Below are 24,618 nucleotides of genomic sequence, written 5' to 3'. Positions count from 1 at the left end.
CCAGCGGCACGATGTCGCAAGCCCAGGGAGGGTGCTGGCCCGCCAGCATCCACCCCCGAGCAGGGAATGGCCCCACCTGCCTCTGTGTTCCCCCGGGGCCGGGGCCAGCCACCCCGAACCACTGCCCCGAGGAAGCCCGGTGAGACGTCGAAGCAGTTGGCCCCTAAGGGTCAACTGACGACACCACCGGAAGAGCCCATGGAAGAGTGTGGGCTCAGATCCGACGACGAGGCTATCCTCTCGGGATCGGAGTCCTCCCTTGCTGCTCCCACTACCTCTAGTGGGAAGCAGAATGACTGCGCGAAAAAGAAAAACGCTCCGCGCATAAAAATTGATTTTAAACCCTAGTAACCTGTTTTTACCCTTTTTTGCAGTTTATAAGTTAAAGTTTATTTTAATTTTAGCACTGCTATGAGTAAACAGTTAGGTATCATGCAGTGGAACTGTCGCGGCCTTCTTCGTAATATTGATGACGTTAATTTTTTTCTCGATGAGCTTCGTCCTGTGGCACTCTGTTTGCAGGAAACCCATCTGAACGACAAACACACTCCGGTCTTACGCCGGCACCATTTTTTAGGAAGGACCGCCTTTCTCCTAGCCCTTCTGGTGGTGTCGCAATTGTAGTGCAGAGCGGGGTTGTGTGTGCTCAGGTTCCTCTACAAACACCACTCGAGGCAGTAGCAGTTCGCGTTCTCCTTGACCGACTCATCACCCTCGTCTCTCTCTACCTGCCACCCAACGTTCCACTGCAGCTCCACGAGCTACAAGGACTCATCAATCAGCTACCTAAGCCTTTTTTAATTCTAGGTGATTTTAACGCCCACCACCCTCTGTGGGGTAGTGTTCGTCAGGATTCCCGTGGTGGAGTTATAGAACGACTTTTATTATCCTCCGGGCTCTGTCTTCTGAATAAAAAAGAGCCAACGTTTTTTTAGTGCTGCTCATAACACCTTTACATCAATAGACCTTTCCATATCATCATCAGCTCTACTTCCATGCTTTTCATGGAAGGTTTTAGATAATCCATTTGGCAGCGATCATTTCCCCATAATTTTAGAAAGTTCAATACCCCTTCCTTCGCTTTCGACCCGCCTTCCAAAGTGGAAATTAGAGAAGGCTGACTGGGCTCTTTTTGGCTTAAATGCCGTACTGGATCCATCGCTTTTTCGCAGTATGTCCCCCGAGGAGGCGACGGTGTTTGTCACTGAATGTCTAATTAATGCTGCTGCATCTTCTATTCCGCAAACATCCGGCGTCCTACCTTGGAGATGCAAACCCTGGTGGAATGAGGACTGCACAGTCACTCGCAGGAAACAGAACCAGGCATGGGGTATATTTCGCCGTTATCCCACTGCTTCGAACCTGATTGAATTTAAAAAAACGTAGGGCCAAGGCACGTTGGACACGGAAACAGGCAAAGAGGACATCATGGGAAAAATATATATCCTCTAAATAGCTTTGTCCCAGCTAAAGAAGTTTGGGATCGCCTGCGGAAAGTTCGAGGAGATTACCAATCTTTCCGAACTCCTCTGTTTTCTTCCCCCTCTGTATCGCTGAAAGATCAAGCAAATGTTCTTGGGGAGCATTTCCATCTTATTAGTAACTCCTCTAATTTTAGCGAAAAATTCAAGAAATTCCAGTCGACTGTTGAAAAGCAGCCCATCTCGATGTCGGAGGGTGGTTCATTTTTTTAATATAGGCCTTTCGCAATGTGTGAACTCAAGGTCGCTCTTAGTGCAAAGAAGCAGTCTGCACCAGGGCCAGACAGACTCCTCTATGACATGTTGAGGAAACTGTCCCCTGAATCAATGAACGGTCTGTTAACTTTCTTTAATCATCTATGGCAAGCTGCTGCCTTTCCTCGTTGCTGGAAACATGCCCACATAATCCGTTTTTTGAAACCTGGGAGAGACCCTTTCATTCCTACGAGCTATCGTCCCATCGCACTCACAAGTTGCTTAGGGAAGACTTGTGAGCGGCTTGTGAATCGTCGTCTTGTCCATTTCTTAGAGACTGAGAATTTTTTTTTTGATGTGAACCAGTGCGGCTTTCGGGAGGGACGAGCGACCACCGATAATTTGGTTCGCCTAGAGACCGCTATACGTGAGATATTTGTACACCGGCAGCATTGTGTCTCGGTGTTTTTTGATTTACACAAAGCATATGATACCACATGGAGGTATGGAATACTTCGTGAGTTGTACAACTGTGGTGTACGGGGCCGCATGCTTCAGTGCATACAGAGCTTTCTCAGCGAAAGAACCTTTCAAGTCCGACTGGGCTCCACACTGTCAGATGTTTTTTCTCAAGAAAATTGTGTTCCTCAAGGAGGAGTGTGGGGCGTTACCCTCTTTGCTGTAAAGATTAACAGTCTAGCTAAGGTTATGCCATCATCAGTAACTTACTTTCTATATATGGATGATGTGCAAATCTCTGTGTCTTCCTGTAACCTCTCCAGTTGTGAACGACAATTGCAGCTAACAATCAATAGAATGTGTAAGTGGGCAGACGAAAATGGCTTCAAATTCTCTCCTGAAAAAACAGTCTGCGTTCCTTTTTCATCACGCAGGGGATTGTCTCTTGATCCTTTTTTGCATCTTAATAGCATTGAGATATCAGTCCAACAAGAACACAAATTTTTGGGTGTTATTTTTTATAAGAAACTTACCTTTGTACCCCATCTGAAGAATTTGAAACGGAAATGCTTGATGTCATCAAACATCCTAAATGTGCTATCGCATATGTCGTGGGGTGCTGATAGGCGCTGTCTCCTACGACTGTATAACTCCTTAGTTCGATCCCGCCTCGACTATGGTGCAGTAGTATATGGGTCAGCGCGGCTATCCGCTCTTAAGATGCTTGACCCAGTACACCACCTTGGACTACGACTTTCTACAGGTGCATTTCGCACATCTCCTGTGAAGAGTTTGTATGCTGATACGCATCAATGTCCCTTGAGAAGCGGAGGCAGTACCTCAGCGTCTCTTATGCTTACAAAGTATTTTCAAATTCAAAACATCCCTCCTACAGTGCCCTTCATACTTGCAGAAGTTCACAGCTTTTCGAAAACAAGCCGAGCAATGTTAGGCCATTAAGCCTCCGTTTGCAAAGTACTTGTCAATCCCTTAATATCACCCTCCATAAGATTCCCTTGCTTAAAAACACTCATAGGGTTGCTCCATGGGATTTTCTGCCGATTTTCTGTGACTGGTCACTTGCAAAATACAATAAGAGGGTCATTTCACCACAAATCCTCCGGCAGGAGTTCCTCTCTTTGCAACAAAAATATGCAGACTACCTGAAGTTTTATACAGATGGGTCCAAATCGTCGTCTTTTGTAGGGTGTGCTTTTTATTCCGCCTCCTACAGCAAAACCACACAAGTTGACTGTAGGGCAAGCATTTTCACTGCAGAGCTTTATGCTATTTTACTAGCAGTCGAACATATACTCGACAATAGTATAATGAAAGCTATAATATTTGTCGACTCAAAAAGTGCCTTATTGACTGTGTCCTCCCTGATGCCCACAAAGAACCGCCTTGTACAACATCTACATAATAAGATCAATAGCGCCCTGCGACGCGGTCGGGACATTAAGTTCTGCTGGGTGCCAAGCCACGTTGGGATTTTGGGCAATGAAGAGGCGGATAAATTGGCCGTGTCTGACGGAGGCTCGTCTATAACATTCAATTGCTTACCTTACCAAGATTTGAAACCACTTCTGAGGAAATCTATTTTTCTCAAATGGCAGCTGGAATGGGATACAGAGAGCAACAACAAACTTCACATTATCAAGCCCGTTTTGGGTGTTTGGAAGAGCTCTTACAACAGGGAACGTCGTGTGGAGGTTCCTCTATGCCGTCTAAGAATAGGTCACTCCCGTGTGACACATCAGTATCTGCTTCGTGGTGAGGATGTTCCACTATGTGAACATTGTGGAGAGCTTCTGACCGTGTTGCACATTTTGTGGCGTTGTTCGTCCCATCAACCACTCCGTCAATCATGTTTTCTCGAACTTTTTAGGGATCATCTCCCATTTCATCCCTCTTTTTTGCTTGGTGATAAACCTTTAGTTCCATTCAGTCGTGTCTTAGACTTTTTAAAACTAACTGGATATTTATACCATTTGTAAATATGTAGCCTCAAAGTAAACTTTTGTTAAAATATGCTCTAAATACGTTAAGTTTAGCGCATTATGGCCCTCGTTGCTGCTGCGCCAATAAACTCCTAATCATCATCATCGTCATCATCCAAGGCTCGCTGCTTGTATGGCCATACCCTTGCACACTCCTTTAGAAGCAGTGGCAGTGCATGTTCTAGTACATAAAGCCATTTCTGTTTTTTCAATATATTTATCACCCTCACAAGCTGTAACAAGTGCAGAACTTCACTCTCTTTTAGATCAACTTCCAAAGCCCTTTCTTTTGATGGGGGATTTTAATGCCCACAATACCCTTTGGGGTGGGAATCTAACTGATGTTCGCGGGAAAATAATCGAATCGGTTTTAACTTCTCGAAGCCTTTGCCTTTTTAATACTGGTACTTCAACTTATTTTAGCGCCTCATCCTTATCATCGACTTCCATCGACCTCTCCATTGGTAGTGCCTCGTTGCTGCCTGACTTCTCATGGAGTGTAGATCAGAATCCCTATGGTAGCGATCACTTTCCCATTGTTTTAAAAAGCTGTCTTTTTTAAGTCATTACAAACTCGATCTCCGCGTTGGAAGTTGGAAAAGGCTGACTGGGCCACTTTTAAAAAGGAGTCAGAGTTGCATCCAGATACATTAGTTAGCTTAGATGTCAATGAAGCCTGTGAAGTCCTGACTAATGTAATTGTCCAAGCAGCACAGTGCTCTATCCCAAAAACGTCGGGACGCTTACCATCCAAACCAAAGCCTTGGTGGAATGAGGAATGTAGTTTAGCTCGTAAGCGGCAATACTGTGCATGGACAATAGTGCGCCGTTGCCCAACAGTTGAAAATGTCATTAAGTTTAAAAAGCTATGTGCTAAGGCCCTCAATGTAAGACGCCAATCTAAAAAAAAACCACGTGGATGTCGTATGCTTCTTCAGTCAACAGTTCCGCAGGCATAAAAGTTGTATGGGACAGGGTTCATAAAATTAGAGGGGATTACCGTGCATTTACTATCCCTCTCTTCATATTGGATGGCAGCAGTGTTCCCACACTAAAACAGCAGGCAAATATCCTCGGTGAACACTTCAAGTCTGTCTCGGGATCTGAGCATTATTCAGACACCTTTCTAAAATACAAGGCTGCCAAAGAGAAAGTACCAATAAAATGTACCGGTGGTTCTAACGAGGCTTATAATCATCCATTTACCCCTGTGGAACTGATGATTGCCCTTGACAAGGGAAAGAACTCGTCCCCGGGGCCAGACCTTATTCATTACAGTATGCTTCAGCATTTACATCCTGCAACATTACATACCATCCTAATGTTTTTTAACTGTAAGGAGCAGTGGAACTTATCCCTTTTTCTGGAAACGGGCAATTGTGATTCCTTTGCTAAAGCCTGGAAAGGATCCATCAATACCCTCCAGCTAGAGACCAATCGTACTCACCAGTTCCCTGGGAAAAACGTTTGAACAAATGGTGACCTCTAGATTGGTGTATTTTTTAAAGCAGGAAAAGTTCTTCGCCAAATTTCAATGTGGGTATAGGACAGGGCGATCAACTGTTGATCACCTTGTTCGCCTAGAAAAAACGGTCAGGGATGCCTTTGTTAATAGACAACATTGTCTATCTGTGTTTTTCGATATTGAGAAGGCACATGATACCACATGGCGGTATGGAATTTTAAGTGATTTAGTTTCGGCTGGAATTCGTTTGAAAATGCTAGCTCTTATCAAGAGCTTCCTCGATGAGCGCTCGTTCCAGGTGAGGTTGGGCACGACACTTTCTGAAACGTTTGTCCAGGAGAATGGTGTTCCCCAAGGGTCGGTGCTGAGTGTTATTTTGTTTCTGATCAAAATGAACTCTCTTAGACAGGTTCTTCCCCGATCTTTCTCCTATGCACTTTATGTTGATGATGTGCAAATTTCCTGCTCTTCGTGTAATTCAGCTATTTGTGAACGCCAAGTTCAACTAGGTATGGAATGACACGTTGGGCAGATGAGAATGGTTTCCGTTTTTCTGCAGAAAAAACAGTCTGTGTTCTGTTTTCTCTTCGAAGGGGTATCATTACAGAACCCACCCTAACTTTGGGAGGTCAGACCCTAAACGTACATCCTGAGCATAAATGTTTAGGGGATATTTTTGATAAGAAACTTAGCTTCCGTAGTCACATCTTGCAACTAAAAAAGAAATGCCTGTTAGCATTGAATATTTTAAAAGTTCTTTCGCACAAGTTCTGGGGTAGTGACAGAAGGTGCCTGCTGCGTTTGTATCAGTGCCTTGTTCGATCGAAATTAGATTGCGGTTGCATGGTGTACGGCTCGGCACGGCCGTCTCTTCGGATTTTGGATCCTGTCCACCACCTGGGACTACGACTTGCAACGGGGGCTTTCCGGACCTCTCCAGTTCCCAGTCTCTACGCTGAATCTAATGAATACTCTCTCGGAAAGAGACGTTTGTTCTTGGGCTTTCAATATCATTTAAGAGTTCGCTCTATGCCTCGACATCCTGCACTCGAAGTGTTTATGGACACGCGGTATGAAAGGACGTACCAGAACAAACCTTCCGCTTTACCTCCTTTTCCTCTGCGCCTTAAATCCGAGGCCAAGAATTTTGCAATAGACTTATCGAGCCCGGTAGCAGTGTTGCCCACCCCAGTTGCACCCTGGAACATCACACCTATTCGGATTAATTTTTCTCTTTCCAAGTATGACAAGAAGAATGTACCAGCAGAAGATCTTAGGCAAGAGTTCTTCCAAATCTCTGAAAACTACAAAAACTTTGTACAGTTTTACACGGATGGAACGAAGGGGAGCAACAGTGTAAGATGTGCTGTAGTCGGGCCATCATGCAGTATTGTAACGCGGCTCAGCAACCAAGCCACCATCTTTTCTGCAGAGTCATATGCCCTACTGGTAGCTGTGGACACTATCATCAAAAGAAATATCAAGGCTGCCATAATTTTCTCAGATTCTCTCAGTGCACTCCGTACACTTGCACCCCTAGATAGATCAAAAGATGCTTTTATTCTACAAATACGTAACAAGATTGTAGCTGCCACAAACTCCAACATCACCATTAATTTCTGTTGGGTCCCTGGCCTCGTCGGTATAGTCGGAAATGAGGAGGCCGATAAAGCCGCCAGAACACGTCAGGACATGGGCACAGAGGTTACCTGCCTCCCATACCTGGATTACAGGGCATCATTGAAAAAGTCGATTAAAAAGAAGTGGCGGGAGGAATGGGACACTGAAGTCCATAATAAGCTCCATTGCGTGAAACCTCTTCTTTCTGAGTGGGCCAGTTGCCGACATAACGGGCGCTTTTATGAAGCTGTTCTCTGTCGCCTGAGAATTCGTCACACTCAACTCACACATGGCTTCCTTCTGCGAGCAGAGGATGCTCCAATGTGTGAAGAATGTGATGAAACACTCTCCGTCTTGCACATTCTCATTCAATGTCCGAAATATCATGAGGAGCGTCGCACCAACTTTTCGCGGTTTTTTAAAGAACATATCCCATTCCACCCAGCCCTTTTGCTGGGAGAGGAGCCTCTTGTTCCTCATAACCAAGTTTTTAACTTCCTAAACAGCATTGGCCTATTACAGCACATTTAAGTTAGTGAATTTTCTTTGTATTGTCTGCATTTCATGAACGATTTTAAAATCTCATATCATGCCTCACCTTTAACTAAATAGCACCGCAGTTTTTTCTTCTACCATTGTTCTGGCGCACTATGGCCTTAGCAGCCGCTGCGTCATTAAAACCCAAAATCAATCAATCAATCAATCAATTCTGAAAATGTGAGCAAAGGTATGATATCGATGACACGCTTATAAAAACTGGTGCATGAGCTTCAGAACTCACAGTTCTGCAATATTTAAGACACTTATAAAAACAATTGCATTAGCTTTAAACTAACACTCCTACAATACCTTATAGCTAGGGTTCTGTGTTTTCGGATAAATCCGATAAAAGCTGAAATCAATCGTTGGTAAATTTTTGTAAAGGGTCAGGACATGCCAAAATTAAAATATGAGGTAAACTGTACTGCTAGGATCCATTTTATGTTCCTATAATCCTGCTAAATATTTTGTTGAAAATAGCGCAGTAGTTTTGTGGATAAATCAATATATGTGCGGGACCCTCGGATCCGCCCCATTCGAAAGGCCATCGTGGCTGGAAAGTGTGTGACGTCACCAACCAACCGCGCAGCGTCCCTTTGAGTGCGCTCACGGACTTTGCTCCCTCAGCGTCTTGAACTTCAGCTTCTTCGTTTACCTTCCGTGTTTCAAGCATGCAATCTATGACTATTATGTTTACGGCATTGCTCGCTTTGTTGAAGTTTTTGACCCTGATCGCAGCAACGATGAGAGCGATTGTTTTCAAGAGATGTTGGAAGCTGTTCATTTTGACTCCGACCCACTGGCGACCCACTCCAGTGACAGTGAATCATGGACGAACTCGCCGTGGTCACCGTCGTCTGGAACAATCTCGCAGGTGCATGCAGGGGAGGAGGTAAAAAAGCCGAGGGCGGGATCAAAAATAGTGTTAGGGTTGCCGAGTTGCACGAGCGGTTTTGATCATAGACCATCCATACTTTTCAACGACTGTACGGCAACGAAACTTGCAAAAGTATGGGTCGTTGATTGCTTCCCTCATGAAATAGCAGAAAATCGCAATTCAACCTCGCGTTCGATCTTGTCTTTTGTGGTACACAATTTCTAGCAGAAAGTCTACTTTTTTATTCGGATCCCTTTTGTGCAAGCAGCAGCTCGTAGCAGACGAACCCCCGTCGTCTGTTCTTGCGCCTCGTCTGAGTGACTGGATTGCATTCTGGCACACATTCAGTTTTCTCGGTGCAGCGAGTGCATTCACGCGTAGAGTTGCGGCACCAGAACAAACTCAGAAAGTGCACTCGCTCATGCAGTGCCGGGTGAAACAAACCCGCTCCACGCTGCGAGTGGGCATGCGCGAACACACATAGGCACAAGTGGAGTAAAACAAACTCGCTATTAAAACACTTCTAAAAATTATCATACACTACTGGTGTGGTGGGTACAGGAGCAGGTGGTAAGGTCGACTCTTGGGGCGCCAGCCGTGTAGCTCGGAGCCCACAACCGAGGTGTAGTATCATCCCAGTCTAGGAAGTTGCCCAGTCTACATCAAGAACCTGCAAAGGTTAGGTTCAATTATTTTTAATTCTAAAATAAAGAACTGACTTGGTTAGGGATACTACGCTAAAAGCACTCCAGATTTTTATTTTAGAAAGTGGCTATTCTTCCGACAGCCGAGAACGATTTTTCTGTTACTCTACCGGCAGTCGCCTCCTTTTAGCTGTTTGAACGTGCGTGGGTGGGTTAACATTTTTGTAATGAGCCGCGGGAGACTGCCGCCACGAAGCAGTGTAAACGAGTGGGCTGGGTAGGTTAACATGCGCTCCAGTAATACATGTGCAATAAAATGTTCATAGAGCACGCGCCTCGTTGGCTCCGGTGACGTGCTTCGTCGGTCTTCTGTTGCTCGATTTGGAGTTGCTGCTCAGCTTCTTGTTTGCGTTTTCGGTCAGCTTCGGGCGTGGCCTTGGCTTGCGCTCGATGGGTCTCTTCTTCCTGATGGAGTTGATTTTCGTACTCCAACTCCAATCGTTGAATCTTCTGCAGTATTCTGCTGCTACTCTCCCTAAGTTGGGCTAATTCCGTCGCCAATCTGCTGCTGCAGCCGCTGGGCGTGCCTAAATGGGAGACAGATTCCATGTTCATTGCCTTCGAATCTAGTGCTTGGCCGTAAGTCGGTTCTGGCTTTCGCTGTTCGGCCTGTTGCTGCTCCTGCCGTGTGAGGGAGGGGAAGCCGTCCGGGTTATATGGAGCCCGGTTGGAGGCCCCGCCTTTTTTGCAGTGGTGGCCACCGGGCCGCAGCCATGGTTGCGTCTACCGTCCGCCGCTCTCTTCTGGAGTTTGCCGTCCGCTCGGTTCCTGGCTTGACACGCTTCGGTTTCGAAAACCGTGTGGCCAGTTTTTCTTGCAGTTTGGGCAGTACTTGCCTTGGCAAGGTTGGTTGTTGGGGTGGACCTCACCGCAAGTTTTGCAGCGTTGTTTGCTCGCGCAGACCGTGGCCTTGTGCCCCAGTCCATGGCACTGTAGGCAGATGACTGCTGTAGGTTTGTAGGGAAACACGTTATGGTACCTCCCGAAGAGTCGGAGGCTCCTTGGGATGCCTTGACCTTCAAATGTGATCAAGTACGTTCCGTTCTTGCCTATGGGTCTGCCGTGGATGATGTTGTGGTAGTGGGCTATGGCGTTCTCGGCAATGCCGCGTCGCCGGGCAAAAATGCCGTGTATCACTCCACTCGGTTGGCTGCCAGTTGTGGACCTGTAGACCGTCACTTCTATCTTCTTGTTGGGATCCTCAGTGGGCAGCTCCTTGAGCGCCATGAGGTCCTGAGCGTGTTGTTCCGTTCGCACGGTAACTGCGATGGAGTTGTTCCTCTTGCTGACAGCGTATCCGATCTGATTGTTTTCACACGGTGAACTTAGGATTTTTCGAAAAGTGCTCCACAAGAGCCACGATTCCGTATTGGTGATATTCACAGCCGCGGTGGGCTTGACAATGACCGTGTACCTTGGTCCGTCCTGTCGTTGCTGGCACCGGCTGGGCCGTCGTCCGCACTGAAACTTTTCCTTGTGATAGTTGGGAATTTGCCACCCATTGTTACTGCTGCCATATTCGTCATTGCAGCCGCTTCTTTCCATGTCCTCTTCTTTTGCCTCGATAATGACGTCTTCCTTTGTCAAGTCTTCCTCTTTACGCCTCTTTGACACCGAGGATTCCTGTATTTTCCGGGTTTCTTCACCGCTGGCTTTGCCTAGTGCATTCCTGGCTTCTGTCTCCATTCTCGAAGTTTCCGCCGTAATGATCAATGGGCCGCCGCTTCCGGAAGCCGTGATTGTTCCGTTGACTTGACTCGAGGTCATGATGTTGTTGGGTACCGGCCCCGTAGACAATGCTTCGCCTCCTCCGGTTAGGCCTAGTACTGGCGGCTGCTGGAACGGCCTGCCGCCATCACCGGTAGTCATAATTATTGGGCTATGAATGACAGTTCTCTCACCCGATTTTGAAGAATCGATTATCAGCGAGATCCTTGAAGCTTCCAATCTTTCGTAGAAACTTTTGACGCCAAAAGAAGCGCCAGAAAAACCGAAAAGATAGAATGAAAAGAGCTCGATGAGACACGTCCGATCGCCTGTGTCTTCTTCTTTTTTCCCTACAATGTCTTTGCCCCATAGTCCGACCTAAAAACAAGGTTTCGGTTCGAAGCAGTGTCACTGATCGGTGGCTAATGCAGCAGTCCCCCAGGCTGTTTATGCAATGCGCTTCCAAGATTTCGTTAGTCGTCTTGTCTCGATAATGTCCTATTATTGTTGTGCCTTTAAGAATCGGGAGTACACGAGCAGGAATTGCAATGAACGGGAAGATGACCGCCCACCGTATATTTTAGTGAACGATCATGTCACGATCTTTCTCGAACGTGGACGAAGGGGGCCGAAGCACCCGCCGAGAAGAGACGACACGCAGCCTGGTTGTCAGGGTGGACGATTTCTGGCCGGAGCGCGTGCGCTCAACGGCGTTTATTCGTGTGGTGACCAATGTTGCCCGCCGAGCCAGGCGGCCGCAGACGGGCGGACTGGAGGGGGGCGCTACATACTTGTCACATTCCTTCCCCCCAGTTTGTTTCTCTAAAAACAAAATAAATGAAATAACAATGCACACGGCCGACACCAACTAGGCGTCAGGTCGTGTCAAGTCCTGGCCGGTCGATGATGAAGATCACCCAGGCGAGTAGCGGTCAGGTGGTCTTCGCTGCCGCGTACTCCGCCTGGGCACTGGAGTTGACGGGCCAGGTGTGGCAACGCCGGGCGCTGCCTGTACAGGTCGCGCTCCACCCAGTGGAGCCGCAGGGACTGGATTTGTGTGTGGCACCGGTCCAACTGGTGCCACAGGACTGGCGACACTTGTCGCCTCCGTGATGGGTGGCGCTCCACTGGCCACGACTGGTGGTGTTGGGTCCCCTGCAGGCTGGTCCTCTGAAGCGACGGCCGAAGGTGGAAACCAGGTCCCGAGGCGAGGCCTGACATGGTCGGCGTGCCGGTGCCAGGTGGTCCCGTCGGGCATGCGGACGAGCAGCGATGAGGCACTCGCTGGTGAAACCACACGCCCGGCAGACCAGGGTGGGCCAGGACGGAAGTTCCTGGCGTACACCGACGCTCCCGGCTCCGGCAAAGGCCCGGGACGGCACCCTCGGTCAGCAGCCAGCTTCTGCTTCAGCTGCTTCAGGAGCGCCGTGGACCGGAGGTCTGGATGCAAGACGTCCAAGGGTGTCTTGACCATCCGGCCCAGCAGAAGCTCGCAGGGGGCACGGCCAGTGACTTCGTGAGGTGTGGTCCGGTATTGAAACAGTACCCGGGCCACCTGCGTTCGGAAATCCCCGGGCTGGATCTTCTTGAGCTTGTCCTTGATGGTCTGGACCACTCGCTCCGCTGCACCATTGGAAGCAGGATGGTACGGCGGAACCAGCATCCGGCGGATCCCATTCCTCTGCAGCCAGTCCAGGTACTCGGCGCTAGCGAAAGCGGGACCATTGTCGGACACAATAATGTCCGGCAATCCCTGCGCCGCGAAGACCTGCCGCAGAGCCGCAATGGTCGCGCTTGCCGATGGACTGGTGACTGGCAGTGCCTCCACCCACTTGGAGAAGGCGTCCACTACCACCAGGAAGTAGTGGCCCTTGAAGGGTCCCGCATAGTCCATGTGCAAGCTGTACCACGGCCTCTGTGGGAACGGCCAAGGGGTGATCTCCACGTGCCGCGAGGCTCGCTGGTTCTCCTGGCAGACCTGGCAGCCTTGCACCTGGTGCACGATGTCCTGGTCCAAGCCAGGCCACGAAACGTGCGACCGTGCCACCATCTTGGTCTTTTCAATGCCAGGGTGCCCCGCGTGCAGCAACAACAGCACCTTGGCCCGCAGACTTTGTGGAATCACCACCCTGGAACCCCACAGGAGGCAGCCCTGCTCCAAGCTCAGCTCGGCGGTCTTGTGGCTGTAGGCCTGGTGACGCAGCTCCTCCCCTCGGGCAACCGCCTTGACCACCTGAGACAGGACCGGGTCCCGGCTTGTCGCCTGCGCCACCGCAGTCCTGGTGAGCACCCAGGGTAGGCCCGTTCCAGCAGGAACACGTCAGCTGGCTCTGGAACGGCAGCAGGCACCTCCGGCAGGGGCAGGCGGCTCAGGCCGTCTGCAGGTCCCAGGTCCTTCCCAGGGCGGTAGACCAGCTTGTACCTGCAGGCTGCCAGCGTCAAGGCCCAGCGTACCACTCGAGGCGAGGCTTGCACTGGAACTGCCTTGTCAGGTCCCAGCAGCCCCAGCAACGGCTTGTGGTCCGTGACTGCCTCGAATTGCCGGCCCCACAGGTACTGGTGGACGCGCTGGACCCCGAAGATGAGGGCCAAGCCTTCCTTGTCGAGCTGGCTGTAGCGTTGCTCTGCCGCATGGAGACGACGAGAAGCAAACGCCACAGGGTGTTCCTGACCATCCTGACCCCGGTGCGACAGGACGGCTCCTACCCCGTACGGCGACGCATCCACGGTGAGGACTACAGGCTTGGCCGGGTCGAAGTGCACCAGCACTGGAGCCTTAACGACCAGCTCCTTGCTGCGCTGAAAGGCTAAGTCCTGCTCCTTCTTCCAGGCCCACTGCTGACAGTCACGAAGCAGACGATGCAGCGGCTCCAGATGCGTCGACAGGTTGGGCAGGAACCTCCTGTAGAAGTTGATGAGGCCGAGGTAGCTCTGAAGCTCCTTCTTGCTCTTGGGCTTCGGCGCCTTGAGCACGGCCTCAATCTTGCGGGGTGCCGGGGCCAGGCCAGCCTGGGAGATGATGTGTCCCAGATACTCCACGCTGGGGGTCAGGAACACGCACTTGTCCAGCCTCAGCTTGAGACCGGCGTCCTGCAATCGTGCCAGGACCTTGCACAGGTTCTGCAGGTGGTCCCCGTTGTCGGTACCGGTAACCAGGATGTCGTCCAAGTGCACCGCCACGTGCCTCATGCCCCTGAAGAGGTTGTCCATCTCTCTCTGGAAGATGGCTGGGGCTGAGGCCACGCCGAACGGTAGGCGCGTGTACTGGTAGAGTCCCATGGTTGTTGAAATGGTGACATACTTCCTGGCGGCATCCTGGAGTACCAGCTGCTGGTAGGCATCTCGAAGGTCGAGCTTTGAGAAATTCTGTCCCCGGGACAGAGCCGACCAGAGATCTTCTACCCGAGGCAGCGGGTACTTTTCGACGGTAGCGACGGGGTTTATGGTGACCTTGAAGTCCCCGCAGATCCTGACGCGGCCGTCTCGCTTGAGGACTGGAACAATCGGTGCAGCCCACTCGGAAGACTTGACGGGCCCCAGGATTCCCTCTCGCTGCAGCCGTTGCAGCTCCTGGGTGACCCCGTCCTTCAGGGCGAACGGCAGCGGACGCGGCTTGAAGAACCGAGGCCGGGCTCCCTCGGGAACGTGGATGCCGACCGTCGTGCCGGCGAAGGTGCCCACCCCTGGCTGGAACAATGACTGGAAGTCGGTCAGGAGGCTCGGAACGTCCTTCACCACGTGCAGCGCAGCTTCTTGGTACTCCGGCAGCCGAACACCCAGCGAGTGAATCCAGTTCCGGCCCAGCAGCGTCGGCGACGACCCCTTGGTTAAGTAAAGGGGAAGGATTGCCTTCCTGTCGCCAAGGCGAACGCTGACTTGGGCCCGACCCTGGACCTGGGAAAGCTGCCCGGAGTAGCTGCGCAGCATGACGTCAGACGCCTCGATGGACACGCCAGGGAAGGTCTGCTTGAACAGCTTCCCGGGCATGACCGACACGCTGGCCCCTGTGTCCAGATCCATGGTGATGGGGTGGCCGCAGATTTCGACTGACACCAAGTAAGGTGGCACGGACGATGAAGGCTTACTCGTCTGCCACACGTCGAAAATCTGCGGGTCGTCGGTTACGACGTGGACCCTGGCTGAGGAGGTACCCGGACCTGGTGCCGCCCGTCCCCGCCGCGTTCTCTTGCGATGACCACCCTGGCCGCGGGCTTGGCTGGAACCCGGGCTTGAACCAGGCTGCTGCTGCTGCTGCTGCTGCTGGCCGCCGCTCGTCCTCCCCCCTCGGCAGACACGTGCGAGGTGCCCAGTTCTCCCGCACGTGAAACATTGTGCGTGGACGAACTGGCATTGTGAGGGGGAGTGGGCAGCACCGCAGCGGCTGCAGGCACCGCTCCTTGCCGCCATCTTGTTCACTGCCGCTTCCGTCGACGGTGAGCCGGCCGCACGCGCTATCTCGCTGGCGGCCTTCGCTGCTGCTTCTATCGCCAGCGGTGCCTTCACCGCGTCGTCCAGCGAGGGGTCGGGGAGCTCCAGGAGTCGCGTCTGCATGGCAGGGTTGTTGATGCCGCAGACGAACCGGTCCCGGAGTAGCGAGTCCAACTGGTCGCTGAAGGCGCAGGTGCTCGCTAACCCTCGTAGCGAAGCGACGAACTGCCCGAGGGTCTCCCCGTCCTGTCGGCTCCAGTTGTTGAAGCGAAACCGCTCCATAAGCGTGGACGGCGCCGGGCTGAAGTGCGAGCGCAGCGTGGCGAGCAGCTCACCCAGCGTTTTAACGTGCGGCGTGGCCGGCTTGAGGAGGTCGAGCAGGAGGCTGAAGACTCGGGTCCCGCAGCTGGCCAGGAAGATGTCCCGTTGTTTCGCCTCCGGCGTGTCGTTCGCCCGGAAGAACACGTGGACCTGTTCTTCGTAGACCGGCCAGGCGGACCCATCTCCCTCGAACGGCTCGAGCCTCCCGTACAGCGGCATGGCGACAGGAGCGGGGTGCGGTGTTCCGACTCTCTCGGCGGCATGGGCCGAACCGTGCACGTTGGTGGGCTCCAGTGCCACGGTTCCTCGTCGCCAGTGTCACGATCTTTCTCGAACGTGGACGAAGGGGGCCGAAGCACCCGCCGAGAAGAGACGACACGCAGCCTGGTTGTGAGGGTGGACGATGTCTGGCCGGAGCGCGTGCGCTCAACGGCGTTTATTCGTGTGGTGACCAATGTTGCCCGCCGAGCCAGGCGGCCGCAGACGGGCGGACTGGGGGGGGGGGGGGGCGCTGCATACTTGTCACAGATCATGCTCAAGAGGCCGATCGTTCGGGCACCGTCCAGTTTCTCTACACAGCTTCTACCACACGTTAGTGGGATATTGTACACCACACCAATGGAACACACTTAAGGGTGGCTGTGGCGTTTCTGGCACTTGTCTTTGTTAAGGTTTTCCCGCTATAGAGCAAACCTTTTAACAGATTTGTGGCATAAGTTTGGGAGCTGAAAAGCACATCGTACCTTTCGCCTGCTCTTTTTAAATTATGCGAGGTTTTATGCATAGTATGCTACAGCTAGCTTTTGTTTCTGGTGATCTCTAGGTTTCTTTCGCTGAATCCCTGTAGTATTACGTACCAAAGCATCCACCTCCACCGAAAGGTAGTGTACGTAAATTGCGCACATTGATTACAAACCGAATGCACACCAGCTCAGAAAACTTCCCTTCCAAGATGTGGAACAGAAGTCACTTAGGCTGAATAGAAATCATGTGTACACCTCCAGAAATGCTAAGAGGCCAGCCCATAAACACCTTGTGTAATACAGTGCCGCGGAAAAGAGCCATCAGCCGCCAGGGTTGCATGCGAGCTCGATAAAACAATATGGCGAGCACCCGTGGCAGTGTTAAGATACTCGGTGGCGTAGTTTGCTCCTTGCTGGTGTGACTCGGCCATTTGTCAGCGCCATCTATGAGGAAAGGCTACAAGTAATTTGTGGGTGAATTACCCTTAAGAAGTTATTTTTATTGAACTGCTTCATCTATACCGACCTGTTGTTAACAGAGCCACGAAAGTCTACAAATAAGCTTCATTCAGCTTTGCGAAACATTTTACATCTTACAAAAGTAACCCGAATATGCTGCTCCTGCTCTGATGCTGGCAGGAGGGGTGAGCTGCTACTGTGGGCAAACTCATATCCTACTTCATACCCAGTTAATGACAACGTATACACTTCCTACAAGCCATATGGTGCAACTTGTCTAAAGTATTTGAATAATGTGAGTTATCAAGCCTGCAAGAACATGGGCAATGAAGCACTTGTCCTACCACTTATAAAGAAAGCAGACAAGGTAGGTGCTCCTCCCTCCTATTTGCCTGCAGCCTGCTTTTATCTTGGGTAGGATTCCTGCAGTGCCAATCATAGCTATAGCCATCCCAGTAGGAAATAGTATTAATACATTCTGAAGAGATACATGTAATTTGCACAACTACTTAGGTGGTCAGTTTTACCATTGCTTGGTACATTGTTTCAACGATCTGAATCGAGACTTGAGGTCACAAACGAATTCTTGAGAATGGCCTCGTGCAGTGGACCGAAGCCTGAAGGAATGTCCTTGATCAGCCTGGATGGGCCTGTATAATTTTAGATGAGAAAAAAAGTTAAGATTGCCGATTCTAGTCAATGTCATCGAACACATTGAACAGATTCAACACAAGAAAGCTTGAGATCCTTAAGTGCTTACATTTCAAAGCTTGAGATGGATACCTCATCAGCTCTAGATGACGCCTTGCTGCAGTCTTCAATTATGTGCTGCACTTCCTTTTAGAATACAGAAAACAAGACTTAGATAGTTAAATAAAAAACTTTCAGCCTTTCCAGCGGAGCTGTAGCTTCTGTTCTCGGCGGTGGCTTTCCAGGCGAGCAACCTGCTCTTTTTTCACAAGGGAATATGAAGCACTGGACGAAGTGCAACTTGAGGTGATAGCGGCCTCGCGGTGGTTGCGGAACCATTTGCACTGCTGCACACGTCACCGTCGCTCATAGATGATGACACTGAACACTGGACAACTACCGTCATTTATCAGCGACGGTGGAAACCAGACGGCTGTCTGGTTGCTGCCGTCGCTTATAGATGGCGGTAGCTGTCCAGAGTTTGGTGTCATCATTCCTCTGCTGGTGGATATGATCCTGGGAAAACTAGCCCTTAACCCTTTCTGGCCCAAATTTTCAAATTCACACGACATAATTTTTACTTGCGCATTTCTTTGTACAAAAAAGGCGAAAAATAAGGAAAAAAATTATTCATGCATTATTTTGCGATATTTTTGCTGAGAAAGGTTATGACTCCCACAGGAATCGTTGGCCTGTTGTGGTCAACTTCGAGTAGTCTTCTACTTCTTGTGAAAGTCGAGGAAGCAGTTCTTGTTGTTGCTGAGGCAGAGCCTGACGTTGCATTTTCTGCAGCTCCACTTCGTGTAGGAGGAGATGCAGTTTTTGCAGCGCTGCTTTTGATTCTGGAACTCTGACCAGTGCCTTATTTCGTCCTACCTCGTGTCATTCGATGGGCGGGGGTTTGCTGGTCGTCCTATTCTTTTGGAAGGTTCCCCAGGACTGCTGGCAGTCCTTCCTCTTTTCCTAGTATCTGTCTTGCCTGATCGTCGAAGAGCGTCTGACACATCCAATATGAACTCAAACAGTGTCATTTGCTTCGAGAGCTGAAGCTGCTGCGCGTTGTTATGGAGGTCGCCGACGCGCCGACGCTAGCGAGCTCCAAAGTCCAAAGCGACCGAGCGAAAGCAACCTTTCGCACGCGGAGCCCCGCCCCGCCGCTTCGCGCTTAACCTGAGCGCCCCGTTCCAGAGGCGCCTTTGTTTTATTTCGTTTTATATTTAATAAACGAGACGTCAGTCTTCAGCCTGACTCCGGCACGAAAGGTTGTCCATGTGTGCCCTTCGCAAAAGAACGTAAAACGAAACACGCGTGTCGCTTGTAGAGGAGCCACGAGTTGACACCAATCAAGTTGAGGAAATGCACAAACAGCTTTATGTACCATTTTGATAAACGTGTTGGTATCCTTTAGTATTCGATCAGCTGATCTGGAAGGTCAACGCCCCCCATTGTTTCCTTGCTCCACCTTTTGACTTGATCTTCCGGCTCAACTCCTGTCTAGGAGGATGCAAGCTGGACAGCTTTATTGTCCAGCCATTGAACCACAACAACATCCTCAGAGTATTCGACTTTATAGTCGAAGGAGCCTCTTCCTCTCTTTCGGAGGTCTTTTTCGGACTCTAAAACGCAGTTCCTCATTCGATTGGCACGGAATGTACCACAAGAAAAGACTCCTCTTCTCTTCAAAGCTTCTATAAGCTCAATAGAACAAAAACAGTTATCAAACGTCACCTTGAAGTTGCTGGCGTTAGGCAAGCCATTACATAATGCCATGACGATATTGCCACCAAAGCCGAGCTGGTAGTCTTCGCTTTTTTTCTGGGTGTCTGCTCCAGTGTACACCGCAAACTGGTAGAATACCTGGAATACCAGCCCGAACAAAAAGTTTAAACCCCACTTATGGGGTTTATTTTTTATTTACTGGCGAGGGCTTGATATTCCCTTGAATGGTGCCATCTGCTCATCAACACTTTGCGCTTCTTCTGGTGCCACAGCCAAGCATTTTTCCTGCAGTGCAACCAGAAAAGGACACAGCTTGAACAGACTGTCAAAGCCTGGGTCTCCTTTTGGCAAGATCTTGCTGTTGTCTGCAGCGTGGAAATACCTTCGGAGCTGTTTGAACCTGTTCTTTGACATCGTCTGAGACACCGGTGTAAACTGCAGCTTCTCATTCCAATAGAAGTGGTACTGCGGGAATGAAATCAGTCCTTTCATCAAAAATATCCCGACAAACTGCTCCATCTCATCTGCGTCTGTGTTCGTAGACTTGCCACTCTTCTGCACAGAGTAGAGGTTAGTCTGCTCTGCCATGTGCTCAAACATCTCCCGATCAAAGAACTGTCCGAAATACTGAAAGGGAGTCAGTATCTCGGGTGGTGGGTCCGGAAGCGAACTTTTCCACGAAGTGTCAACATCAGGGATTGACCTCTTCTGCCACAAGAATTGTCGTGCCCTCTTTTTTAGTTTCCTTGTAGATGTTGTTTTCGTCCTCTTGTGACCTCCTGTCCTCTGTACCCGTACATCTCGAGTTGATCTTGGCCTTTCAGAACAGTCGGATGAATCGCTGAGGCCACTCTCCTCGTCACTAGCAGTGCTTGGAAGGAAAATTTCATCATCGCTGTCGGATTCGGAGTGATGATGAATATCTCGTAACAAGGTCTGTGCTTCTGAGGGCTCAGAGTCATCTGGCTCATCGTCTGAAGTGTCGGCGGTAAAGATGCCCTCAAGGTTTCTGTCGCTTAACCTCAACGAACTCGGTCCTGGTGCCGGGCCATAAAACGTGGCCGAGTCCACCATGGCGAAGGCCAATGACTCCTGCAGGAATCATTGAAACAATGTAGCCTAAGTAGTGCAATATTTGTTTTAAATATATTTAGAATGATATATACTCTATCTTCAATAGGTTAAACGTCTCCTCGTAATTTTACAGATCTCTGCGATGCCTCTTACAATTGCAGTGAAGTCAAAAAGTTCTCCACGTAGATCCAAATTCGTCATCTAGTGGCCAAGTTTAATACTCCAGTACTCCGGGAATCATTGGTCGTTAATGGTATAGGTTTCGGTTTAGCTGTTTAGAACCAAAAATTACGATGTGTTATGATTCCTGTAGGAGTCACTGGACCAGAAAGTGTTAACAGCTCCGCTGTAAAATATGTTCTTTTCTGCCAGTAAAGTTTTCTTCAAGCACTGAAATTAACTAATGGTGAATTCTGGTCGTTTTGGAGCGCGCCGGAATCAACTTTTCTGGAGCGAGCCTATTTCACTGGGCAATCGGGATCGAGACGGACGTGCTCCACTGGTCGTTTTTAATTAGCTCCCGCTCCAGATCTCGATCTAGATCCGAGAAAAGTCGCTCCGGCAATTTTGGCGGATTCAACCGGAAGCCAGCCGGGCCAGCCCTCGGCGCACACACGTGACTTCCTTTCTTGTGGGGCATCTCGCCTGATCTCGCCCATCTCGCCTCAAGAATTCGTAATGGCTGCTTGGTTACCCCTTGGCTCGATAGCCAGTTCGTTTTCTTAGAAGGAGAAGGTTTTGCTGCGCTACGGGCATTCCGGCAATCTTTGCTAGAAGCTCCTGAGCCATTCCTGTCGCTCGTGCGTCAAACACGTGTTAGCGCCGCAATTGCAAAAACGTCTTCAAAACGACCGCGGCGGCCGTAAAAAGGGGATTCCCGGGCAGTTGAATCATGGGAAGGCATCCGCCGATCCTGGAGCAGTTGTCATGTTCCATGTGGGATCCATAGGCGGCGCGACCCCGTTCGGATCGTGTTCCTCATTCCGGATCTTGTCAACTGATCCTGGCGCGCTCCAAAACGGCCAGTGGAATTCAGCATAAGGGAATTCACTCTATATTTTTCGTTTTGAACATTAAATTTCGCAGTGTGGCTTTCTGTGCCATTACGAACCAATGGCATTCAACATGTATAGCACTGGAAAGTGCGTGGAGATTGCTACTCACGAACAGCTCATAAGAGAGAAAGCTCAAAGGCACTACAAAATCCTGCAAATAAAACAATGACCCTCTGTGTGCTTGTGCCCCTTTTTGTGTTCCCCAGTCTTGGTGCTTCTTTTCACAATGATTTGCCACCAGCTTGCCTGTTTTCTAGGCATAATTACAGTTATAACAAGGAGTTATGACAACTTTGGAACTGCAGGGAAATGTGCTTGTACAATGATCAGAAGGGGGGTTGTTGTAGCTTCCGACAGCAGACTTCTTATGGGACATCGGGGCTATCTCACTGACAAGTCTAAATAATCGTGGAGCTCGTTGTCCAGCACCTGCACAAATAAAATGTGCCACTCCAGTGTTAAGTACATATCACACAATCTCTTCGTCACTAGAAGCACTTATATCTCATTGCTGCATAGAAGTAAGAAAAAGTGCCTCAACTCATGGGAGAAGTGGGAAAAGGTACTTTTATTTATTTATTTCAGGTACCCCACAGCACTCGTGAGGGCATTATAGTGGGGGAGGGGCAAAAAAGAAATGCAAATGACGCCACAGCACATCAAGTAAAAAGCACGCGAGCCTGCAGCTAGGCACAGATCAGCGGAAACGAGTGCAACAAGAAAAGTAACACAGTGAAGCGCGCACATTGTCACTAGACTAGGGCGGGGGAGACGAAGCCTGGTAAGGAGAAAACAGGCTGGATGCAGAAGAGAGGAAAGGGAATCTTCCCCTCCTTCCTACGTCCAATCGACTTCCTCCTCACCAGTCTTCATTTCCCTCACCCCGCCCTTCTTAAGTTGTATCTGACTATAGTGTTAACTGCCGATTTCGGCAGTAGTAGCGAAAAAATAAACCACGTCAATGAGAAAAAAAACAAGCTTCACTCCGCAGGGCTTCGTTTCTTGTGCAAGGCTGCATTATTACACTTGCGCCACAGAAAGGACCGCACGGTTATGACGCTCTCCCCCTCGAACTTGCCCATGACGTGAACTGAAAAGAAAGCTCTGATGAAGGAAACTTCTACTCTACACATCCCCGTGTCACTGTTCTACTGATGTTCGCAAAAATTACATCCCAAAAGCGACCATGTGGGCCACCACATTGAGGAGGGCATACATTATCTCCTTTCAGGCCAATCAGGTAACACACCCGCAATGAGCACAAAACAATCAATGATTCTTCCAGCATCTATTTATACTTTATGAAGTTACTGCACAGGACAAGGCGCAAAAGGTAAATTCCAGACCAGGGGTTCTCGAACAATATGTATCTTTAGGAACACTCATCTCTTTTGGGGAATATCGGGGCTGGCTTGCTCAAACCGGCATCTCAGCCGTCTGGATGAAAGAACGCACAAACGAGGATAGCACACGTGTGAAGTGGAAGACTCAGTTCAGACCCAGGCACCCATGAGCCCCAGGCTTGGCAGGCTTTCTTTCACTCAGTCTCAGGTAAGGCACTCATTCGAGCAAGCTATGAAGAACCTTGCTCTCCACATTGCAGCAACAAAAGAGTGCAGAGGCGTATACACCTTATAAGCAATAACAATTAAAGAAGCACTGAATAAATTTTCAGGGACATTTTTTCAGAATATAGCGGTGCAGTTAAAATACATTGAATGTTGCAGATGACAAAATTGCTTACTATGCATGTGCGAAATACATGTGCAAATGTGAGCACATTTTTTTCCTTGCCTTCTTCCACAGGAGTAACGTGTCTGCTTCCAAGTCACACTAATATCATAATAGACAATCTGTCATGTCCCCCAAGCACCCCTGTGCATGCCCAAGGAATTGTGGAAACAGTGTTCCCTTGCCCCCTCTCCCATCCACCTGGACTACCTTGCCATGCATGTCTTTATAGTCTTTTGTGTTAATTCTATTTTTAATTACTCTAGTATTTAGGTAGTGTATATTCACTGGCAGTCATAGCTGAGCTTGCTGCTGCTTTCGTACCACCGTATCCGAGCGCAACGTTCACCGGGCGTGCAGGCCGCCATTACTCTATGGCGACAGCGATGAGGCTGGCCTTTCCAGCCCTCCCTCACCGTTGCACCGATGTTGGTTGCACCCTAGCTCTTGGCTTGAGAATCCTCTGCTGCAGACTATCCAAAGCCAAAGCTTAATCGTATTTTTTGTTTTGTCGGTTGTCCTTTTCTCAGTACAGTACGTGGGCTTTTTGGACATCGCATCGGCAAGCAAAGCGCGGAAGTTCTTATTTTTAGAAGATAAAGCTCGCATCCTGGCCTAAGTTGCAAGTTGACAGAAGAAAGCTGTCATCGCGGAAAGGTTAGGAATTTTCCCGAGTCCTTTTTCGACGATCCTAATGTCGAAAGATGCAATCGAAAAGGCTCTTGCATCCGGGACATCGGCCAAGCGAATGAAACTGACACCGTCGGCGCACGAAGAGCTCGACAAGGCCATGTACATTGCACTGAAATATGAAAGACCCACTGGGAGCGCGCGGCCGAGGCGGTGGCTGACGGGGGCGCTGCGAGAGCTCCAGGCAATTCCATTCTGCTTCGAGGGGAGGACGCTCACCTGCGACAAGACTAAAGCGCTTATCAGGTTGTGCTGAGCCCCGATTGAGTGTGCTGCCCTCAAAGCGGAAGGGAATAGCCCGAGCACTCGCAGTGCCCCCGCCAGCCACTTCCTCGGCCACGCGCTCCCAGTGGGTCTTTCATATTGCAGCACATGGTACACATAGTTTGTACAGATTTTTGTACCCCACAAGTTCAGGTAGGCCATTTTTTCTCGCAGGGGGCACCTGTGAAAGCAGGTGTTTGGAGAGTGGCGTATCCACGGACCCCGAGCCATGCGGGTTCCCCCGCCCCCGTCTGGCTGCGCGTGGCTTTCCCGTGTCCGGAGAAAAGGGCATCCTGGTGGTTGAGCCGAGCCCGGGGTAGGTTTAGACTCTTCGAAGCCTCGCGCAGTGTTGCCAGATGGTCCCACCGAAAAATCGCCAAACGGCTGGGAGGTATA

General features: G+C 50.0%; 1 protein-coding gene and 1 pseudogene across 1 annotated transcript; one reads left to right on the top strand and one right to left on the bottom strand.

Moving 5' to 3' along the window:
* Positions 1-19,104: 19,104 nt before the first annotated feature.
* LOC120843466 lies at positions 19,105-20,370 on the bottom strand. The gene is made up of 4 exons (XM_040214852.1): positions 20,185-20,370; positions 19,640-20,035; positions 19,418-19,546; positions 19,105-19,305 (listed from the first exon to the last, which is right to left on the bottom strand). Exons 1-4 carry the CDS (start codon positions 20,368-20,370, stop codon positions 19,105-19,107), a joined length of 912 nt encoding a protein of 303 aa, XP_040070786.1.
* A 3,272-nt stretch (positions 20,371-23,642) lies between these two features.
* LOC120843467 lies at positions 23,643-24,379 on the top strand (annotated as a pseudogene).
* Positions 24,380-24,618: the final 239 nt, after the last annotated feature.

The sequence above is a fragment of the Ixodes scapularis genome, unplaced genomic scaffold (genome assembly GCF_016920785.2).
Source record: "Ixodes scapularis isolate PalLabHiFi unplaced genomic scaffold, ASM1692078v2 PGA_scaffold3__209_contigs__length_174095766, whole genome shotgun sequence".
In the NCBI taxonomy this organism is placed as follows: domain Eukaryota; kingdom Metazoa; phylum Arthropoda; class Arachnida; order Ixodida; family Ixodidae; genus Ixodes; species Ixodes scapularis.
The sequence above is the reverse complement of the archived record's forward strand: the minus strand, read 5'-3'. Positions and strand labels throughout refer to the sequence as shown.

Excerpts from the sequence above, each read along its gene's own strand:
- LOC120843466 (XM_040214852.1), bottom strand. The coding sequence starts at position 20,370 with ATGACTCTGAGCCCTCAGAAGCACAGACCTTGTTACGAGATATTCATC. Across the intron at positions 19,547-19,639 it reads AAAGTGTTGATGAGCAGATG|GTATTCTACCAGTTTGCGGT; the intron begins GCACCATTCAAG and ends CTGGTATTCCAG. Across the intron at positions 19,306-19,417 it reads CTAACGCCAGCAACTTCAAG|AGTCCGAAAAAGACCTCCGA; the intron begins GTGACGTTTGAT and ends ACTGCGTTTTAG.